The following is a 22,755-nucleotide window of genomic DNA, read 5'->3' on the forward strand; positions in this document are numbered from 1 at the left end:
GCTCGCCCTCCCTCCTCCCCCGTCCGGCGGTGGCGCGCATGCGCCACGCTCCTGCCCTTCGGCCCCTGCCCCGCCCCTTCAAACTCTTTCGGCTCCGCTCGGGCCGCGTCGTCGGAGTCACCCGAGCGGGACCGGCCGTTCGGCAAATTCCGGAGGTCTTCCGAAGGCAGGCGCGCGAAGTGTCCGGGGTCGCCACCCGACAGCACCCCCAGGCGGGCGCCCACCGACCCCGGCCTTCCTCGGCGACAGGCCGCTTACGTCGCGGTGCTGGGGGGCTTGCGGCGGCGGTTCCCGGTCGGGGGGGGGGAGGGTTTGCGGCGCAGGGGGGAGGACGGAGGGAGCGCGGCCACCGGAGGGCACTCTCGGCTCCCCCGCAGCGAGGCCCAACCCGCCCCCCTGGACCCCCGCCCAACAGAGCCACGGCCCCCCTCCTCTCCCGCACCCGCTGGGGCCCTGGGAGTCCTGCCCGTCCGGCCTGCTGCTGCTCAGCCCCTCCCTGCTTAGAGCCACAGCTGGGGGAGGGAGGGAGGCACAGGAGGGGCCGGTTTTGGGACGAGGGTCCTGCGACGCTCCACACAGCTCCCCCCCCCCTTCGCAGGGCCGCTGAACGGAGAAAAGCCCACCGCAGGGGGGCTCATCATCTGGAAGGAGGCACAGTCCTGCCTGCCTGCCCTCGAGTGCCTTAAGCTACAAGAATAAAAGAACCCTGGATAAGACAGAAGCACCAAAGAGTAAACACGGGGGGGGGGGGGATCGTTGCAGTTGCGCCAGTTGCAGTGGCCCCCTTCAGAAGCACCGGGGAGGGAGCACCTTCTGGCCCACACAATGCTGCAGGTGTGCTGCTCCGATATAGCGCAGCAGGAGAAAAAGATGTGCTCCTGGCCTGCTGCTCCACATCCTATCCTGAAGGGCAGAGCTGTCCAAGGTAGCCACCCCTCTCCACCACACCAGAACGGAGCCACGTCCCAGCCACAGGACTGTGGAGGGAGGGGCCGCGGGGGAGAGCAGGCCTCGCCGCCACCCGCCTGGGGACAGCACCGTTGCTTTCCTCGAGGCACATCCAGCGTCCCCAGGTGCCAGGCTTCTGCTCTGCTCTGCCCGCCAAGGCTCTGCTGCAGCGGCTCGGAAGACCTGGCTAAGGAGGCGCACTGAGCCCCAGGGCAAGGAACAGGTGGCAGCAGCCCGGCCTTCAGGCCTCTTCACAAACGACAGAGTGCTGCCAGATGCACCCCCTGCTGGGACCTTAGCAACTAGGTGCCCATCATCCAACTGCCCAACACGGTTGCACAGACAGGCCGGAGTTTGGTACGACAGCACGGACTCCTCCATAGTCTTCCTGCCTGTCAGATGCTGCCAACTCTCTCGCTGGCGCCTCTGCGTTGGACCCAAGGGCCCACCAGCTGCCCAAAAACTGCCCAGGAGACCAGCCATGGGGGCCCTTCCCTTCCCCTGCAGTGGGGCCACCCCCAGCCAAGATCGCTTCAGGCAACAGGAGGCAAGTGAGACCTCCCCCAAATTTTGCACCAAGGTTCCAGGGGACAAGCAGGAGCCACCTGGGGGCTCAAAGTGTTCCTGCAGCAGAGCATGCATGCGCGGGAAGCCTTCGGCCCTGAAAAGCCAGGAAAGCAGGGCCACCTTGAGGGCCACAGCCCCTGGGGAGCTCCAGTCAGGGTCCAGAACAGGCCCCTCCAGGCAAGCCCCTCCCTCAGTGGCTGCTCCACGCACAGGCAAAGCCGGCGACCTCCCATGTTTCGGCCATCAGGCGGGAGTGGCTCAGTCACAGCTTACAGGACCAGCACTCAAGCCTCGTACAGAAAGCTGGCAGATAATAAGCACCGCCAAAGCAAAGTAGAAGAAGAAGAGTTTGGATTTATATCCCCCTTTCTCTCCTGCAGAAGACTCAAAGGGGCTGACAATCTCCTTGCCCTTCCCCCCTCACAACAAACACCCTGTGAGGTGGGTGGGGCTGAGAGAGCTCCGAGAAGCTGTGACTAGCCCAAGGTCACCCAGCTGGCGTGTGTGGGAGTGCACAGGCTAATCTGAATTCCCCAGATAAGCCTCCACAACTCAAGCGGCAGAGCTGGGAATCAAACCCGGTTCCTCCAGATTAGATACACGAGCTCTTAACCTCCTACGCCACTGCTGCTCCAAAGCATACCGAGGAGGCCACGCGTTGCTGCAGGACGCACCCGTGGCCTGGAGATGGGAGGGAGGAGGAGAAGGCCATGCACCTGCTCCCTGTCCCCAATCGCCATTCAGGGTGGGGGGCAGAACAGCTAGACCCGTGGTGGCAAACCTTTGGCACTCCAGATGTTATGGACTACAATTCCCATCAGCCCCTGACGGCATGGCCAATTGGCTGCTAGACTGTAGTCAGATCTGGGTGGAGCGGGGACAGGTGTCAAGAGAAAGGGCTGAGGTGCATTCACACACACAACCGTGCCCCGGCACGTGGAGACCTTCCACGATCACCAGTTCAGAACCACCACCCCCCTCGCCAGAACCCTCCCCCCTGGAGAAGATTGGAAGGGGCTGGGATGAGAGGGAGAGGCTGAAGAGGCTGCCTGACCAGGGCTCAGTCGCCCCCTCACTACAGCAAGTACTAGCCAAACAAAACATCTAGACCAAATATTTTACTACAGATATAGATATATATATTATATAAAAAAACACTTCAATAGATTTTTCCCTGAAGTTTCCAGTGTTCCACAAGATTTGTTTTTTTAAAAAAAATTCCCCCAAAGTACATCTTAAAACAGGTTTTTGGTATCCACACACATTTCTGGGTTGTGTGAAATGGGAACAGCAAAATCCTCCCTTTAAATCAGCTGGACCAGAGCGGAGGCTGTGCTTGACAGCGGCTCCTGTTTCCCTGCATAAACAAAGTGTGTCTGTCGGCCAGCGGTGCCTGAAGATGGTGCTCCGGAAGGTGGGCCGGGGAGCCGTTCCTCTCCACCCACAAAGTGCTGGGTCCGCTTTGCTTCCTGAAAGACACGTGCCCCAGTGAGCGGGCGGGCGGGCGCCGCTGGTGCTGTTCTCCTCTGCCAGATGCTCTGCCTTGCTGGACCCAGAAGTCACCAGACTTCACACTTCTGTCGGGGGTTCATCGGGGAGCCCACCGGGCACCGGAAGTGCTCCGAGAACGCCCTCGAGTTGGAGACGGTGCCGATGACTCGGAAGCGGGAGGGGCTGTGAGGGTCAGTGATCAGCCCTTCGTGGGAGCTCTCGGGGGTGCGCACGGAGCACCAGACCTGGGGGAGGGAAGGCGTAAGAAGAAACATCTCAAGCCACGGGTCGGTCTCTTCAAGGAGGTGGGCTTCCCGCACCCACCTCCCCTCCCCACCACCCCCAACGAGTTCTCTGCCCTCCCCGCAGCACAGGAACTGCAGCTCAGGAGGGAAACAGGGTGCCTCCATTTCAGCTGCCAGCATCCTTGGGGGCCACCAGCAGGTGCCACTGGTCCCCAACCCCCGAGCGCTGGAGCTGTTGACACCACTTCCAGCCCACCAGGCAGGCGAGAGGAGGAGGAAGCAGCTGCCTACCTGAGCAAAGCCCACAAAGAAGAGCTGGTGGCTGGTGAGGCCGAGGGTCGGCAGGGTTGTCTCCTCCCCGTTTTTTTCCACCCAGTTTTGATAGGCCTGGTCAGAGAGTGCAGAAAGAGTTGCCGTGGTTGGGGGGGGGGGTCACCCACCCTTGGAAGAGCCCCTGCTGGGCAGGCAGAAGCCTCCAGGCCCAAGGGACCACGTGAGAGGCTTCCGTCGGAGACCCAGGGGAGCGGCTGCCAGTCTGGGCAGACAATGTTGACTTCAACAGACCAGCGAAGGCAGCTTGGTGGGGTCTGTCCTCTCGCCCCCAAACACACACAGTGAGAATAAGGGGAAGGGCTTCGAGGCAGACTGGGGGCTGCTGGTCTGCTAACGTTCTTGTGGCCCAAGACCCGCAGCTGGGGAGGGTCCTGGCAGCGTGCCACTCACTCGCCCTCCAGCAGACATGGCTCCTGGGAGCGGCAAACACACCCAACAGACGCCCGGCCTCTCACCAGATAGGCAGCCTTGAGTCCCCCATTGTCAGCGATGTTTTCCCCCAGGGTGTGCCTGCCGTTGATAGCCTCGTCGTTGAGGGTGTAGTTGCCGTACTGGGCCACCATGCACTCCGTCTGGTGCTTGAAAGCCTCCACCGAGGAATTCTTCCACCAGGAGCGGAGATTGCCGTCCTTATCATATTCACGGCCTGGCAGGACCAAGGAGGGGAACAAGCAAGCGAGGTTAGCCACCGCCCCCCAGCGCTCCTTTCGCAACAGAAATGTTGCCAGCTGCAAGTGGGCTGCCCAGGAGGAGAGCGGCAGCACAGGTGCGCAAAGGGCCCAAACTGGGCAGGTGGAAGCACCACGCGGCAGGAAGGCAGCACGGCGACTTCCCTGTTCCCCTCGGCTCCCTCGCCCCCTCCTCAGCCTGGCCCAGGGCCCAGACAAGGCAAATAAGAGGCCGAAGCTCACAAAGAGGAGGCCAAGCCAAGACCCTGGGGCTGCTGCTCAGCGTGTCCGTGATATCTTGCACAGGCAGCTGGCCGGCAAGAGAGGCCTTCCTTGCCCCTCGGAAACTGGACTAGGATATCTCCAGCGCCCCTTTAGAGAAAGGAAAGAAAGTGGGAGAAAAGCAACCAACGTCCACCTTGATCGTCAAAGGCATGGGTCAGTTCATGGCCCACCACAACGCCAATTCCTCCGAAGTTGAGTGCCCTGTGGAGAGAGGGTGCAAAGCTTAAGACTGCTGCTCTGTTCACAGGGACCTGTGGAAGGCCCCACGGGAGCCCTGCCTCCCCTTCGCCCTCTGGCTCCAGAGGTGACCCCAGCAGGAACAGCTGACTTTGGAAGGTGGGGAGGGCAGAACTGGGCCACAGCAGCAGTTCAGAGAGCTAGCTGTGGGGAAATCCGCACTTGAGGCCAGCCACCAGGAAGGTCTCGCTGCTGGTGATTTTCTGCGTGCTTCATCTGACGAAAGCCCGGGGGCAGGCCGCTGTGTGGGCTCTCTAGCTGCTCCCCAACCATGGAATGCACGCCTTGCCGATGGGCAGAAAGCGGCTCTTTCCCCATGGCCGCCTTCTGCCCCAGGTCACAGAGGCCCTACCAGAAGTCAAAGTGCCACCAGCGTGCTCCACTCTTCCCCACCACAGAACACCTGATGCCAGGGGAGGGGACGAGGCGCTCACGTACTTGGGGGAGCTGCGGGTGTAGAAGGGAGCCTGCAGGATCCCCACCGGGAAGACAATCTCGTTCTTGGTCGGAGAGTAGTACGCGTTCACAGTCGGGGGTGTCATGCTCCACCTGCACGAAAGGCACCAGTATGGGGAAAGGCCACCCTCCCAGAGCCCACCCCTTGCAAGAGCCACACACACCCGCCACTGACATCCGTGGGCTGGGCAGGGCTGCTCCCTCCTGTACGAGGAAGAGGAGGCTGGACAAAAAGGCACGGCAGGCAGAGGAGGGCAGAGAGACTACGGGACCTGGAGAAAACCCAAGGAAATCCTACTAAAAGAGTCCGCTCCAGAAAGAGGACAGACAGAAATCAAATTTTTTAAGTACCCAAACCATAAAAAATAAAAATTGCAATTGTTCTGTGCTGCTGGGAATGAGCCACCAAGGGGGCGAGGGGGCTGGCAGCCAGCATGGCGTCGTGGCTAAGAGTGGCAGACTCTAATCTGGGGTGGGGGGTTGGCTCCCCTCTTCTCTGCAGGATTTCCCTCCTGCATCAAGTTCGCTGTCCTCCAGGGGGCAGCAGAGAACGGGAATGTCAGAGATGGGGGGGGTGGGGGCTTTGCTATGGCTCCCACCCAGGCTGGCTGTCCTTGGGAGGGAAATGCTCACACAAGAGGGGCCCAGCCTGAAGGTCCAACCTCTCTACCCCCTGCAAGGAGGACAGAGGAGGCAACCCTCAACCTTTAATGGCATAATTAAAACAGCAACAATATACCAGAAAAATGGCGACCTCAGTGTAATGATACAATCTCCAGTACAGTTATAACCGTTTGCTGATGACAGAGCACAAAAAGTTAGCCAGCGCTTCCAATACACTTGCAGAACCACAATCCAACATCGTTACCACCATTGATAGATTAATATTATCAATGGGGGGTTTTAACCACGGGTTTAGATATTTATTCCTGGCTAAACTGTGTAACGGGCAGTGTAATATCACGTGTTGGATTGATTCTTCGTAAGCTGAACTGCAGGGACAAAATCTTTCATTAAAAGGCACTTTCTGTATTCTGCCCTGAGTGGTAGCTGAAGGGAGAATATTGCACCTGGCAAGGGTCAGGGCTCGTCGCAATTTGGGTTCTAAGACCAAATGGAAATACTTGGCCATGGTATAGGGTTTTAATGGTATACCCAAGTGCAAGGGAGAGCAGCGTTTATTAGCCTGCTGCATCAGGTGACTATACTCGAGATCATACAATCTCTTTTTGATAGTCAGCTTTAGCTCATTGGAGTTTATGTATAATCATTGACCAGCAAGATTCAAAAGAATTAAAATCATAAAATTTACAGATATTACAAATATACAGATTAAAACAGTTAACAAAGTGCAGATAATAGGCCTCAGGAACTCAGAACATCAGCTCAAGATAATGAGTGGAATGTCAGTCTAATAATAATTAGAAGTTTAGAAGACGCCCCAAGGGTGGGGAAGCGTGTGTGGACAGGAGGCAAGGCCGGTTGCTAAAAGTGTGGGTGGGGTGGAGGGGTGTCCCCTCCCATCTCTCAGTTTGTGGGTTTGCCCCATGAAGCTGGAGGCCGGGAGGTTCAGCTCAGACAGAGGAAAACTTTTTTCACAACACCACACTGGGGACTTTTACAGCCACAGGTCCCCACTGGAAGCTTAGGTGATTTTAAAAAACCTAGAAGGTTCTTGGAGGTTCAGCCTCTCCGCCGCTGTTAGCCATGAAAGCCTCCATCACCAGAGGCAGTGAACCTCCAAGTAGCAGATCCAGGGACACAGAGAAGGCTGCCAAGCCCTTATTTCCGTGGTGGCGAACCTTTGGCGCTCCAGATGTTATGGACTACAATTCCCATCAGCCCCTGCCAGCATGGCCAATTGGCCATGCTGGCAGGGTCTGATCGGAATTGTAGTCCATAACATCTGGAGTGCCAAAGGTTCGCCCCCACTGCATTTGCTGGCCCCAGGCTGTCTAGTCAGAGACGGAGCCGCGCTTCAGCTGCCCCAAGCAGGGCCGCTCTTTTATGACTTACTGGTCACGATTGGGGGGCTTCCGGAGCTGGTCAGCTGCGACACGGGCGGAGAAGTTGAAGAACTGCATGACGTTTTCGAAGTAGAGGTCAGGCACGGCATTGTACTGCCAAGAAGCAAACTGCGTGAGAATCGGCGGCCGAGGATGAAGGTGCCAAAATAGTGCCCGCCCGCCCCCGCCCACTGCCTGTCAGTGCAGAGACGCTTCCCCCTTGATTCGCCCCCCCCCCCCTGCCTGCTGGAGCTACTGGGCCAACTCACATCTGCAAAGACTTTGTCCAGCTCTTTGGGGTCCAAGATAAACTTGGGGTAGCCGATCATGTCGTAGATGGCCTCCGCCTTCTCCTTGGCCGCTCTCCTTGTCTCTTCGTCCATCCACTGCAGAGTTGCCAGGCTCTCCTCGAAGGCTGCCTTGATCTCCGTAATCATTTCCTCTGCCTGGGGGAGGGAGAGCCAGCCGGGTCAGGCAGCCATTCAAGCCCCTGGCGCCCCTTTTGCAGCCATGGGCATCCCTGCGGGGGGGAGCTCAGCCTTGGCCAAAGAGGAAGGGATGCCACGGCTCCCACAGAGGCTGAGCACTGGGGGGGCAGAAGGGCCAGCTGCTGGAAGCAGCCCCCAGGCTCCTGTGGGTCTTGGAATGGGCAAGGGGCCAGAGATTGTAAAGTGGGGCTGGACCAGGCAGGGCTGCTGAGCAGAGGCCGCAAAGAGGACACTTCCGAAGGCCACGTGGAAAGGCAGCGGACACTGCAGGGTGCGGCAGGAAGAGAATGCCCCCACCCTCCAAACTGAACCAGCTGGGGGGCAGAGGCACTCACCTGGGCCTTGATGTCCTCTGCAAAGGTGGCTTCCACAAACATGGCTCCCAGCGCGAAGCCCAGGTTGTTGTCTGTGTCACTGATGCAGAACTTCCAGCGGGGCAGGCAGGTCTGCAAGGAAAGGACGGCCCCTCCCCTGTGAGGCCCCACAGCTGCACAAGGGCCACGGCATGGCAGGCCCGGGCTCAGCTACCTGGCTCTCCACTCAACCTCCCTGCCTGAGCTCCTACAAGGATGTGACAGAGCAGCTGAAAGTCCACAGCTGGCCTACACCGAGACAAGACACCTATGGACCGCTCGCCCGCCGGGGGTCTGGCATCTGGATTTATCTGAGCTGAAAATAAACCTGAAATCAGCTGCTTTGAGCCAGCTCAGATATCCCAAACAACCCAAAACAAACTTGAAATATGAGGTGTGTTTCAGATTTGGGGAGGCTCAGCAGTTGGGCGGGACAGACAGGAAGCCAGCCTGCCAAACAGCTGTTGGTTGGCACATCTGCATTCTGTAAATGTCAAATGGACCAGATGCCTGCTGAACGCCTGGACCCGGGGCCTGCTGCTGAGTGCTGCTGGAGAGCGCCCCCCCCCCCCCCGGTTTCTCTACCAACCTTCCTGGTCCCATACATGGTCTCCATGAACTTCTCCTCGGCATCTTGGAAGCGCTGATCCAGGAAGAGGCACGTCTTCCTCACCAGGTTCCAAATCATGTAGTTGTGCAGGAGGCTGGAAGAGAGGTAGGGGGCAAGGGACCAGCCTGCTCAGCAACTCCTGGGGAGGCTCCACTCTGCACAACACACACCCCTCTCTGCCAATCCTGCTTCTGCGGGGCCAGCGGCTCCAGCGACTCCCCAGGCCTCGCCAGACAGATGAGCGCACCGAGGCGCTCTTCAACCTCCCAACCGAAGCGGGCGGAAGGCACACGGCAAGCATCTCCGGGATGCCCCCACTCCCCGCGGCTGCTCTGGCTCACCACTTGTCTGTGGTGAGAATGAGGCGTGAGACTTGTTCCAGGTATTCTTTGGCATAAACCACCACCGGCTCTGACTCGTTGATCTCCACCGGGTAGAAGACGGCATTAAGGAGGGGCAGCCAGTCAACAACAGGAGCCAGGCCCTGGGGGCAGGAAGCGGGGGGGGGGGGTTTGCCAAGAGTCAGCAGCAATCCCCAGAACCACACTGGGCAGCGGCAGCAGGCAGAGTTGTCCCTTGGCACTCTGAGCCTCAAGGAGAGGGTGCCCACGGGCCAGCTGGCAGCCAAAAGAAGCGGAACGGTTCTGCCTGCTCCTGGCAAATGTACAGACTGATTCCAGGGGTGGGCATGCAACCCCCACCCCTTCAGGTGACCCATTTTGTGCCCACTTCATATTTCTCTCCCTATGGCACACCCACTTCCAAAATACAGGATTCTGTTTCTAAGTCCTTTGCAGTGTGATTGACCAACAAAATGTCACTGCATTTTCCCCACAAACTGCAAGAGACCGGCGGGGAGGGGATCCAGAAAGAGGCTGGGGCACAACTCCTAGGTCTGTCCGCCCTCCTGCCCCCCAAGGCCTTGGGTCCCGGGCTCCTCACCTTGAGATCCCTGGCCGTCACTTTGTGGTAGATGGCCTCCTCGTCCCGACGCTTCTCCTGGGGGGTGGTGATGTTGGCCAAGGCGGTCTCAAAATCCAGGACCTGCTGCATCTGTTGCCGAACAGCGGCTTCATCCTGCCCCCCCAGCAGCATCGCCAGCTGCACCATGAAGTTCAGGTAGCTAGCTCAGCACCACAAAGTCCGCGAGAGCTGAGGAGAAGGTGTTCTGGATGCCTGACCAACCAATCACAAAAGGAAGCACAAACATTAGAACTGAGGGGTGGGGGTGGGTGGGGTGGGAGACAGAAGCAAAAGCTGCCAATGCCAGATCTCTTGAGAACTCAGCCCCCCCCCCAGCTGGCATTGGGCCCCCGGTCCCCAGTCTGGGCCACCTGCAGAGGCCATGAGCTAGAAGTGTCGATGGAAGGGAATGAAAACACCCCTACAAACCCCAACGGCAACAGGCATGCGGGGGGGGGGGGTAACACTGACCTTCTCATTCTGGGTTTTGTTCAGATAAAAATCCCTGGAAGGCAAGCCCAGGCCCAACTGGTCAAGCTGGGGAGGAGAGGCGCGATCAGCCAGGAGGAAAAGTCATGACAGGTCCACGAGGCACAACGTGACCCTCGTTCCTCAAGCCCACAGGCGCCCCCAGACACCTGGAGCACCTGGCCCTTTCCTCGCACCTGGCAGGTAGGCTCAGCTGAGAACACGGCCCCAAATCACCAAGGCAGGAAGGTCTGAACCGGGGTCTCCCCAGTCTTCATTATCCAACTTCTGCACCCCCTGGCAGAAGAGGGGCTGCCCACGTCATTCCCCCTGATGACTCTAGCTAGCGAACCGAGGTGCGCCATCGACAGCCAATGGTGTGCACACAGACACACGGACCATGAGTCAGTCCAGATGTCTGCTGGTTTGTGGGGCTGCATGAGTGGACCTCAGAGGAGCCCTGCTTGACCAGACCAGAGGCCCATCTCAGCCAGCATTCGGTTTCACCCAGGGGCCGATCCCGCCCGTCACCATGTCGAGTATGCCCCTCCTGCATCAAGATGTCTAAATCCCTTCTGTGCCTGCGCCATCATCGAGAGTTCCCCATTTCAATTACTCGCGCGTTCCGAAGAACTATTTCCTCCTGTCCTGCCAGCTTCACGGGATGCTCTTGAGAGGGTGAAAAGGTTGCCCCCCCCCCCACTCCCTGCAGAGTTTTAGACCCGTCTTATCATGTCTCCGTCCCTTGGGCCCTGCCTCCTTGGGAAGAACCTCCACCCCCTTGGTCATCTTCTGCACCTTTCCCTGCTCTGCAATGACCTTTTGGAGATTCGGCAGCAGCCGTCAGAGAGGGCGCGTGGGGCTCTCTGCAAGGGCCGGTCAGTCCTGGCTGTTCTATTGTCAGCCCCTTTCCCCAGCGTGGACTTTGCCGTTCTGGCAGCTGCCCCGTGCTGGAAAAGCAGGACTTGTGTTTTTAAGGTGGACACAACTCCGAAGGGCTGTCTTTGAGCCCTTCAGACCCATCCAGCCTGGCCTTCAGGGGTCTGCTTCTGACCTCCTGCCTTCCTTATGCTGCCTGGAGCGCACGCTTGAGTCGGTCAGGATTCACCAGCCACCACCCCACCCTCCAACCTTATCTCACCCCTTGGGATCTTCTGGGGAGCCCCGTGGGGCTTTCCAGAGCTTCTCTCCCCCACCCCTCACCTGAATGATGTTGCTGCTGGAGTTCTTGGAGTCAGCGCTGACGTAGAGGGAGAAAAAGGGGGAGAGGTGGTACGCGGCCAGGGACAGCAGGGTCTGGTTGAAGCTGCTCTCCTCCCAGGGGCCAGTGACGTTCCAGCCCCCCAGCTGCAGAGGGGAGACAGCAGAAGCAGAGTTGCCCCCTTCACGGTTCAAGGAAGGACCAATCAGCTTTCACAACAGGATCAGGAGCAGCCCCCACCCTGGCCATGGTTCCCAGAGAGTTCCCCACCCCGCCCACCGTGCTGAACCACCTCCCCCTTTACTCCTACTGGGAGGGCCGCGTTCGAGTTCTTCCTCCTGCTATGGTCCCAGCGGGAGACCAGGGTAACAACCCAGCCTCTGCGGCAAGCAACAAGTGAAACCACCCCCACCCCCCACCCCCAGTCCTGCCTGAAGTCCCAACAGAACAGGAGCTCTTCCCCTCCTGCAGACAAAGCCATACCTTCCGGATCAGGTCCATCAGAGGCTCAGCCTTCAGCTCCTCGATCCTGGTCTCGTTCATGCAGGACTGATAGTAGCGCTGTGCTTTGCGTTCTGCCTCGCTCTGCGTGCTGGCCGTGCTGTTCTCTGCACACAAGCACCAAGTCAGGTGGTTCGATCCCCCCCCCCTCCCCAGGTCAGCAAACCCAAGCACACCCAAGACCCCTGCAATGTCTGCCTCCTCCCAGGACGAGGCCCACAGCCCACAGGCCAAACCGCTCTGGAGACAAAACAAGGACGGGTGAAGGCGCCCCCTTTCTGCTTGCGCAGGAGCCGGGCATCACGGCCCTTGGGGAGCGACCTTGGGGGGGACGGGGGCACCCCTACCCCCACCCGGCTGGGGGCTCCTCTGGGGGACCAGTGCTCATGGGGTGAAGGACACCCGCGGTCCCAGAGTCCCGGCCGTGCTCACCCACCCAGGAGGTGCTTCATGACAGCCTGGTTGTGCTCCCAGAGCTTGTTGAAGGTGCCCCAGCGGGAGTGGCCGTCGGGCAGGGGGTTGGTCTTGATCCAGCCACCACAGGCATAGCGGAAGAAGTCCTCACAAGGGTCCGCGGTCTGGTCCATAGAGTTCAGGATAGCACTGGTCACTGAGATGCAGGACTCCGTCAGGCACGGCCCTGGAAGGGGGAAGGGGGCGGGGGGTGGCTCAGCTCAGGCACAGACAGGGGACGCTGGGACCCACAGGTTCAGGGCAGGGGGCGCCAGGACCCACAGGTTCAGGGCAGGGGGCGCCAGGACTCACGGGTTCGGTATTGGAGCAGTAGGATGGAGACACAGAGCAGGAGGCTGAGCCCCAGAGCCCCGGCCAGGACCAGGAGGCCCTTCTCCAGGCGCGTCCGCCCCACCCAGCAGCTCCTCCTGCCGCCTGAGCCGTGGAAATTCACCTGGGGAGGAAGGAGAGGGAAGCTGAAGCCCCTCAGCTCCGGACCAGGAGCTGCGGAGGCAGGTTTGCATCCTGGAGTGTCCCCAGGAGGGACGGAGCCGTGGGCCGGCAAAGAGTTCCCTGGAGAAGAAGAACCGGAGGAAAGAAAACCCCTCCCCACCTTTATTGGACTCTGAGCCAGAGGGAAAGAGGAAGGGGCAGCAGAAAGCAAGAGGCGTTCACAGGTGCATTCACCCACTTGGGTGTTGTGTGGTTTCCGGGCTGCATGGCCGGGTTCTAGCAGCATTCTCTCCTGACGTTTCGCCTGCATCTGTGGCTGGCTGGAGAGAATGCTGCCAGAACACGGCCTCACAGCCCGGAAACCACACAGCACCCCCGTGATTCCGGCTGTGAAAGCCTTAGACGAGATATTCACTCACTTTGTCTCTCACCCACCTTTCCTGCTGAGACTTGAAGCAGAGTACACAGCTAAACACAATACGCCAAGCACAGTGTGTAATAAAACAGGACACAATGCCCTTAGAGAACAGCAGGCTAAAAACCACGCTGCCCGGCAGCCCAGCCCAGCCTGGAAGAGCACAGAATGATGCCGCCGGAAACAACCTACAGTCTGCTCAGAGGGGGCAGCACCAAGAATTGGTGTGTGTGTGTGTGTGTGTGCGCGCGCGCGCGCGTGTTGGGATACTCCGCTTGGAAGAGACGGACTGGCTGCAGACTTCTACCAAGGGAGGGTAGATAGGAGAAGGGGGAGGGGGCAGACTGCTGACCCAGGCGGCGGCTTGTGTAGTGCTCCCTCCAAAGACCCCCTTCTCAGAAAGCAAACTAGAGACTGCAGCGCTGTGTGGTTTCTGCTGGGAGGCACCTGGGTGGTCTTCTAACCCACATCTTTGGGAGGCCCCAAGTGAAGGGGCAGAAACACAAAGGGGGGTGGGGGGCGGAGTTGCAACCTCCTGTGCCTGCCTGCCAGCTGCCTGCCAAGGTTTCTGTGAACAAGAAACAGTTGGTGGGTCAGCCCCCCAATGCCCTGGCAGGAAGGAAGAGAGAAACAATTGGAGGAAGCAGAGCAGGAGCCAGGGTCTGAAGAGCCCCCACCCCGCTCCTGCTCAACAAGACTCCAGCCACTGAATGCCTCTGCCCCCCAAAGGGGTGCCTCACCTCTCAGCAAAGGGGCTGCCCAACTCTCGGCCCCTGAAGGCCCTTTCCCAGGGGAAGGGGAAGCTGTGGGAAGGCAGCATTCCAGAGGTGTGCCCCCCCCCCCTCCGCTCCTGCAGCAGCACAGGCGGGCAGCACCGTTCCCCTCTTTGGGGCAGAGGCCTGCCTGGGGATGGGAGCGGACAACCCCGGGGCACACCTGCTGGGTTCCTGCCCAGTCTGCCAATCTGACTGCAGAAGGCGCTCCCCTGGGGAGGCGCTCCCTCGTCCGCCAGCAAACACCCCCCTCCCCCAAGCCGCCTCTGGTAGTCACACCAGGGTGATGGTGGATCTGGCCCACAAAGTGGCCTGCTCTGATCTGCCACTGACGCTGCCAGGGGATGGGACAGAAGGGACGAACGAACGAACGAACGAACGAACGAACGAACGAACGAACGAACGAACGAACGAACGAACGAACGAACACACACACACACACACACACGCCTTCACTTTGTCCAGGGAACACAGGGCAGACCCCAGCCAGAAGCTGTCTCCAGGCCAAGGAAGCGTAGCCTGGTGGGAAAGGAGGTTTGTTTCCATTACAGATTCGGAGGGAGGGGGAAGCTCTGGATGCCTCCACTATTTGTCGAGCCAAAAGCTTTAAAGGAAACTTAATCACTGTGATTACACAACTCAGGAAAAGGGACCAAGGGGAAAAAAAAACACCTCTCCATAAAGTAGGAACAATTGTAACAGAAACTGGTTGCTGTAAGTCACAGAATGTTCAGCAACATCCTCACTCCTCCAAGGAGAAGGGTCAGCCACAGAATGCCCAAATGCAGAAACAGGAGGAGGGGATGCTGTTGGTGGCCGAAGGCAGGGAGGCTGCAGGTCAGGAAGGGGAGAAGCTGAGGCTCTCAAGGAGGCCATCCAAGAGAACTCTGGCTCAGTGGCAGGAGGGCCCACGGTCAGCCCCCGGCACCACTGCTTAAAAACGCTGGGATGGCAGGTGTTACAGAAGCCCTTTGCCTGCCTGCCTGCCTGCCATTCCGAGCACTGGGCAAAGGCCTCCTCCAGGAAGTGGGTGGGGGTTGCTCTCCCAAATAAGCACCCAATCTGTCCATCGGTAGAAGAACCGCAAGGACCTTTGGCTGCAGGGAGGAAGGCAAGGAGTCAGTTGGCAGAAAGTAGCACCAAGGTCCATTGGCTCCTCTCAAGTCCCTGCCCCTTCCAATTTCTACCGGCCTTGAGAGACATTATAAAAACCAAACGGTGAATGATTCCTCCTTCCTTTGCAAGAGGGAATAAAGATTCGGTTGCAGGGTGAGCCACAATCGACAATTCAAAGGTTGAGAACCTGTTTTTCAAGGCAGGCTGGTGGCTGAGAAAACGCCCAGCTGGGTACACTGGAAATGGAAGCCCAGGAGGGCTGGTGGGTGAAGCGGAGCCAGCTCATCTCAGACCAGCTCTGGTGACCCTCGAGGGTCCCTCCTGATCCCTGTTTTCAGCATATTCTTGGGAGATGCCGTGGGGACAAGGAGAATGTGCAGGTGGAAACTGCAGCAGCATTTGGCCTGCAGGGCGCTTCTGGTCAGCATTCAGCTGTCCCCGGAAGGCTCCTTGCAGCGATCCAGATCATACAGATCCTAAAGGGGATCCTACACAAAAACCTCCATCCCCTGGGAATGTGCAGCCAACCTGGTACCTTCCACAGGTTCTGCTGCAAAATTCAGCAAGGAAGCGCTCCTGACACTTATTTTATTTATTTATTTATTTATTCAACTTCACTTGAGAGCCAGCCTGGACCAGTTATGTGGCAAAAGGGCTCAGGGGGGAACCTTTAATGCTGCAGGCGTCCAGGAAAGAATCCATGCCTTAGGGAGAATGGACACCGATCCTCTTGTTAATATGGAAATTAGGAAAAGTAAAATGTTCACAGAACGTGATATCCGTGCGTCAGCAAAATGTCAACAAACCAGCAAAATATAAACTGTTCTGGTGGGATTCAGCCGGTTCGCACCACTTCAGCTGAACGGGTTGTTAAAATGGTGCTTGTAAACAATCAGTTGTTAAATGATTTGAATCCCAACACTGTAAATCTCAACATTCAAAAAAAGGCCCGTGTCCAAGATCCCAGAATTGCAAGATTTTTAAAAAACAATGTTATTACTACTGTTGTCAGGCATCATCGGTTACACTCCATTGTTAGCAATTTTTTAAAAAGCACAAATACACTTGAGACCCGTGGAGAAAAGGGCGCTGCAGCATAAAGCAGGCCGTCTGTCCTAAAGGCTTTTGAATTTTTTCTCAGAGCTATTAATTTTTTTTCTCTTTTCCGTGATGTTTATATCCTTGGCCAATCTTGCCCTCCTGGCTCACTGCCTATAAAGTGCTCAGCCGTTCCCACTTGATCAGATGTTCCTGCTCCCCTCTCTCTGGCAGACACAGCCCAGTTTTTGCGACCCTGCAGATCAATTCTCCGCCATTGGGACCTCTCTTGATCTGGGCAGGGCTCTGGTCCATTCCGCAACACCCCCCCCCCCGCTATTATCCTCAGAAGAAGAAGAGTTTGGATTTATATCCCCCTTTTCTCTACTGCAGGAGACTCAAAGGGGCTGACAATCTCCTTGCCCCTCCCCCTCACAACAAACACCCTGTGAGGTGGGTGGGGCTGAGAGAGCTCCGAGAAGCTGTGACTAGCCCAAGGTCACCCAGCTGGCGTGTGTGGGAGTGCACAGGCTAATCTGAATGCCCCACATAAGCCTCCACAGCTCAGGCGGCAGAGCTGGGAATCAAACCCGGTTCCTCCAGATTAGATACATCTGTTCCAGGCCAGGGACAGACGCATCATCCTGTTCCCATGAGATGGGGGAGTTTGCCACAAGGAGAGCTGCTGCCCCCCCCCCCCAACCTGGCTGGCCTGGCTGCCTTGGCCTCCTGGGGCAGCCCCCCCCCCCCCCCCCCCCGCTGCCCAGCATCCTTCTTGAAGAGCCGGAGTGAGGCAGGGCGATTGGTCTCAAGAAACTTGTCCCCCGCCTGGAAAGTTACTCCAACTTTGGGCACACTTGGCCAGACCCGGGCTTCTGCCTGCAGGGCTGGGGAGCAGCCTTCTTCAGCACAGTGCTGCCCACAGGCTTCACATGGCTGCGGCATGGAGGGGGCGGGCGGCGCTGCGGCGGGCACACACGTGCCCTGGGCGTAGTTCCCCCTTGCTCTGCCCCTGGAGGGCAGGATGGCCCCAGAAGTGCCCTCGCCACCGTGCAGGCTCACCTGGATGCCATGGGGGTCGCCCTCCTCATCCAGGGTCTCCACCAGCCGCTCCTCGTCCAGCGTGGCCCGCTTGTAGGTCGACATCTGAAAGGCCAAAAGGAGCAGCACTGAGCCTCCCCGTCCGCCTCTACCTGTAGCAGCAGCAGCAGCAGCAGCAAGAGGAGACTCGGCCACTCTATACACACACCCCTGGAGCCTGGCCTCTGGGGAAAGGGTGCCTCCAGAGGTGGGATCCAGCAGGTTCTCACAGGTTCCCGAGAGTAGGTTACTAACTATTTGTGTGTGCCGAGAGGGGGTTACTAATGGGTGATTTTGCCATGCGATTTTTGCCTTAGTTACGCCCCTCCTCTCAGCAGTAGTGTGCAGAACTTGAAGCAGTCTAGCAGGAGGTGCACCCGGCGTGCGTGGCAGCCTGCGCCTGCGTGCATCTGGATTTCCCTGCCCCAAGGACTTCAAGCAGCAGCTGCATCCTTGCCACAGCCTCCCGCTTCCAGCCATGCACCTTGATCCCGGAATGTCGGCTACGGCCTTTTGCCAAGTGCCCAGCCCAGCCCGGCCATTACACATGCTTGCTACATGGCCACAGTTTGAATCCCACCACCATGGGAACCTGTTACTAAAATTTGTGGAACCCACCACTGGGTGCCTCCCTTTGCAATAAAACTAATCTTTGGCCACCTTCCTTCCTCTGAGTCTGGTCCAGTCATTCCTTCCCTTGGCCTTTTGGCAACTGTTCTCCGTGCCTGAAAGCCAGGGAGAGGCCTTCTGCTGACCCTTTGCCTATGTTTGGGGGGGTGGGGGGAGCCGAGGCCCTAGATGACAATCTGAGTGCCAGCGTAACCCTGCAGCCCTGTATCCTTTTGGGTGGCCCTTTCAGGCACCTTTCTAAGACGAGACAGCCTTCCTCTCGCAGCCTCACCACAGAGCAAGGCAAGGGCGGTATTTATTGTATTCCATCATAGCCTGCCTTTGTCCCTAATGTGGACCCAAAGCAGTTTAAATAATTCTCTTCTCCTCCATTTTACCTTCACAACAACCTAGTGAGGTAGGTCAGGCTGAGAGAGAAAGAGTCACTGGTCCAAGGACACCCAGCAAGTTTCCAGGGCAGAGTGGGGATTCAAACCCAGCCCTCCCAGTCCTTAGTTCCCCACTAAAGTATGCGGCACACCGGCTGCCTGTTTGCAACCCCTCACACAGGGTTGCCTTTTTCCCCACCGCTGCACCCCAGACCCCAGACCAAGAAGCACCCCCCCCACCCACACACACACACACAGAGAAAGCCCCTCGCTTGGAGTGCTGGTTCCAACCCCCAAAGGCCTCACTCCGAGCAGCCCTTTGCTGCAGGTCGTGGGTTGAGCTCCCAAGCAGCCAGGGCCTCCTCACTCTACTCCCAGCCTCGGAGAAGGGAGCCTCCAGCCTTGACTCGGGCAGGCTGACGCAAGGAACCCGTGCCCTGCTGGGGAAGGGGCAGTTGCATGCCAAGACCCGCCTGGCTCCCCTGAGGAGGCGGGATTTTGCAGAAGTCCCACAGTAAGTTCCCAGAATGAACTTAGTACAGAAGATGCCGGAAACTGGTTCCCAGAAGATGCCCTTCTGCACAGCCCCTTGGCAAGAGACGCAGAGCCCCACCGCTTGGCACGTAGCGGCCCAGTCCCAAGTGCTCCTAGGAATGGAACCCAAGACTGGCACCCAGGAACTCCAGTCGCTCCCAGCTCCAGACCCAGCCCGGAGAAGGCAGCCTGCTCTCCCTCCCTCCCTCCCTGCGTCGCAGCCGGCCGGAAGCCCTTGCCAGAGGTCCTGTTTACATGACCAAGCAGCTGAGATGGAATCTGATCACCAGCAGGGAAGGGGGGGGGCTGCCAAGAAAATCAGCTTCTCACGGCCCCCACCCCAGGCAGTCCTGGGCCAAACGCAGCCCCCTCACCCGCCCTCGGGGTCCTGTGGAGCCAGCAGCAGCTCCTCACCCTCAGCAGGCCTGTGCAGATCTGTGCCACAAACAAGGTCAGGCCAGGGAATGTGGAGGTCAGGCTGCCCCCCTCCCCCTCCCCCTCCCCCCCCACACACACAGTGCTGTTGTGGAGGAAGAGACTGTTAACAGCCATACCAGTCCCGAAGGAAAAGCTGGAACAGCCGAACACAGCCCAGCGCCTGCCTGTTATTTGGGCCGACCAAATGCCTGCCGTGGTGTCGCAACAACAGCGCAGGAGCGGCTGAGTTCACTGAACTTGAGTTGCCTCCCAAAGAACAACACAGGCCCTCTTCCCAAGAGCCAGCTGCAAACCTCCTCCGCCTCTTGCTCACAAGGAAACAGCCCGGTGACAAAAGGCCAGGACACCCCTGTGGGATCAGGCCCCGACAGTGTCCTGCTTCCGTCAGCGGCAGCCTGAGGCCCACTAGAGGAGCAAGCGGGCAGCAAGGCTCTCCCCACCACGCGACCCCTGGCTTTCAGAAATGGAACCTCCAGATTTCGAGGCAGTCCACTTAACATCACTGCCAACAGGCTTTGAGAGATCTCTCTCCCCCACCCCATGAGCAAATCACACCCCCTCTCAAATCCTCCTAGGAATGCCACTAAGACATCTGTGTGCAGAGGTCCAGCCTCTGAGTCCCTCACCTGGCAAACTCATCCCCCAGTGACTGCCCTGCCCTTATTCCTTGAGGACAGAACAAACTTTCTTTCCCGGTTGCCTGCAGGCCACTCTAACTTGCCACAGGCGACCAATTTACAACCACTGACCTAAGGGAACATGACTCACATTTTACGGCAGGGTTCAGCCATCTCTTTCTCTCCCGCTTCCCTTCTTCAACTCCTCCGTGGCTTGGGCAAGATCCACACCACAAATTTAAACCAGCTGCCAATAAGAGTGATTCCTGCGACTCCAGACACGGGGATGCCTGGGAGCTTGGCTCATTCCCCAGAAATTACAGGGGGGTCCCCACAAAGCCCCCCCCCCCGGCAGAGAAACCACGTTCAAGCAGAAATGCCCCTACGGCTGCCTGCAGATTCCGTCTCCCACAGACCAGGAGAAATCGGGGCTGAGCACTCAGCCCAGGGAAACTCTGATGCCAGTAGAGATGGGCTCTGGTGCGACAAACTGGGAACCCAAGAAGCAAACCCAGAGTTGATTTCCATGAAGAGCTTGGGAGGACCCCGGGTGCCCACAGATGCTGGGAAGTTTCTGCAGCAACACGTGCAGAGCATCCCACCCCTCCCGATCCCCCCAAATCCCCTCCCCCTGTGCCTTCTGAGCTGGCCCCGTGGCCCAGCAGCTTGGCAGCTACCCAAGACACGGCTGACCACTTCGTGACCTGAGGAGCTCAAAGGCCATCTATTCCATTCCAAGAGGGGAAAATGTGGGCCCCCTCGCTTCCTCCATTCCCCTGTAATCTAGAGGTCCTGCCCTGCCCCCCACCTGGGGACCCCCTTTAAATGCCCCCTCCCCTCCAGTCAGCCCAGCACAGCTCAGAGCATGCCCAAGCAATGCTCACACCCCCTCCAGAGACTACAGCGTGCAGGCAAAGACAGAGTGACCCAGTGGTGCCCTCCCTCCCACAGGTAAATCAGGCCGCAGGTAGCAAGTCCAGACAGGACTCCCGTTCCCGACAACATCTTTGGCCAGCTGGACTCTAAAAGGCCGCTTCAAGAGGCGTTCACTGTGCCCCCGGCACACGCAGCAGCAGCAGCAGCAGCAGCCCCTCCCTCCCTCCCCCCCCCAAAGATACTAGTTCAGCTACTCCAGGAAAGCCACCAACCTCCTTCTCAGCCCAGCAGCCAGGAAATGGCTGCAGCAGCGGCGGCGGCAGCACAGAGGTCCCGGGGACTGGAGCGGAGCTCATGCTCCACCTTTCTTTTGCTCACGCACACAAGCTTGGGGGAAGCCCCCCCCCCACAACTCCCTCCCTCCTCCAAGCAGCAGCAGCTGAGAGGCACTCATTCCCGGAGGACTGAATCACTTCCCCCGCTGGAGTATCTTGACATTGGCTGGGCTGGGCTGTACACTTTACAGGCAGCACATTCTGGTGGGCGGGTGGGCGGGAAACGCTTCTACGACACCAGACCAAGGCTCCGGCCCCTCAGCCACCGGCTGCGGCCACCAGCAGGCCATGCGTGACCCAGTGCAGCCTCCCCTTCCCCAGACCAAGCAAGGGCCAAAGATCCCAGGACGTTTGGACTAGTGGCTCTCCAGATCAGAAAGCCTGGGAGCCGCTGCTGCCCTCTCCACAGGGAAAGGAAGGGGGGGGGGGCTTGAGGCAAGCGAAGGAGCCGCCCAGCACGGGAGCAGGTTCCACCGCACATAAACATCTGCATGCACATCTGCCGGCAGTCAAACCAGACTGGCCTCGCTGGTCATGACAGCCCCCACTCAGCAAGGCAGAAAGAGCCATTTTGAGCTCTTCTCCCTCCCCCGCCGGGAAGGTGTGCCAGGCGGGCATTCCAGCACAGAGGTCGACAAAGCCTGGTTGCATCCCAAGGGGGGCGGGGTGCTCATTCTGGGGCCAGAGTCTGCTTGCACCCCCCCCTCCATGAGAATCGAGACCTGGCCCCCCAGGCCACATCCGTACCACCACTCCCACAGGGGACACAGGGCCAGGTGAGAAGTGCTGCCGGATTGCTGGGAAATGGAGCTCTCATCACAGGGCTGCAGCCTGCTGAGGACCAGAGCTGCCCTGTCAATTTGGAGGGGGAACAACTCCCACCCCCCCCCCCAGCATCAAAGGCCACAAGGACACACAGGCCCCCACCCTTCTGGCCTCCTCAACCCACCTGTTCTCAGAGAGGAGGCACCTGCAGAGGTCTGGGACTTGTCCAGGGGGAAAGCTGCAGGACGATCAGGAGGGGGAGGGGGCTTCCTCTCTGCCCTGTACGTCACTGAAGGTGGCCTCAGAGAGCGTGGGAGGCGACACCACCAGCACAGGTGAGCCACGGCCCCTCAACACCCCCCCCCTCTCCCTTGCCTTCAGCGGCCACTGAAGAGGCACAGAAAAGCCAGGCAAGGCACTCCAACAGCTAAAGTAAAGAGGGGCCTTGCACACCAGCCCTGCAGTGAGGGGCAGCCACCCCAGCCACACAGGCGACTTGCCTCCAGCCACCAGTGCCGAGCCGCCTGCCGCTCCCCTACCTTCCGAGGAGCAGCTGCTCGCCAGCCAAGGGCCGCCCGCCTTCTCTTGGGCTCCGAGCAGCGCGCCTCCGAGCTCCGCAGAGCACTTCCTTTGCCACTTGCCCGGCTCATTACCTGCGCTCGCAACCATGCCGGCGGGTCAAGCGCCACAGTCAGCAGGACAGCGCCCAGCTGAGAGGAGGAGGAGGAGGAGGAAGAAGAGGAGGAGGAGGGCGGGGGGACCCCTCCGGGAGCCAAGCCCTCCAAGCCCGCACTTCCCTCCCCCCGGTGGGGGAAACGGCAGCCGTGCGGTTCTCTGCGCCCACCAGCGGGGCTCCCGGAGCTGGCCAATGCCGCGGCGGCCGCGGGCAACCCTGGGCGGGCGGGGGCACGAGGGCGGCGGGGGCGCGCCCCACTTCCTGCCGAGGGAGGAGGAGGAGGAGCAGCAGCACCAACGGCGCCGCCGACCCTGCCGGGCAAACGGGCGGGCGGGCGAGCGGGGAGTGGGGGTGCCGCCGGTGCCCCC

General features: G+C 59.2%; 1 protein-coding gene across 1 annotated transcript; it reads right to left on the reverse strand.

Moving 5' to 3' along the window:
- Positions 1-2,631: 2,631 nt before the first annotated feature.
- Positions 2,632-22,622, reverse strand: ECE1 (endothelin converting enzyme 1). Its single transcript, XM_048519198.1, has 18 exons — positions 22,251-22,622; positions 17,131-17,214; positions 12,586-12,727; positions 12,257-12,460; positions 11,803-11,927; positions 11,322-11,465; positions 10,118-10,187; positions 9,630-9,814; positions 9,029-9,171; positions 8,667-8,781; positions 8,060-8,170; positions 7,506-7,682; positions 7,247-7,350; positions 5,213-5,323; positions 4,671-4,738; positions 4,040-4,230; positions 3,543-3,638; positions 2,632-3,251 (listed from the first exon to the last, which is right to left on the reverse strand). Exons 1-18 carry the CDS (start codon positions 22,359-22,361, stop codon positions 3,075-3,077), a joined length of 2,358 nt encoding a protein of 785 aa, XP_048375155.1. The 5' UTR covers positions 22,362-22,622; the 3' UTR covers positions 2,632-3,074.
- Positions 22,623-22,755: the final 133 nt, after the last annotated feature.

This window comes from Sphaerodactylus townsendi, linkage group LG16 (assembly GCF_021028975.2).
Source record: "Sphaerodactylus townsendi isolate TG3544 linkage group LG16, MPM_Stown_v2.3, whole genome shotgun sequence".
Classification (NCBI taxonomy): Eukaryota; Metazoa; Chordata; class Lepidosauria; order Squamata; family Sphaerodactylidae; genus Sphaerodactylus; species Sphaerodactylus townsendi.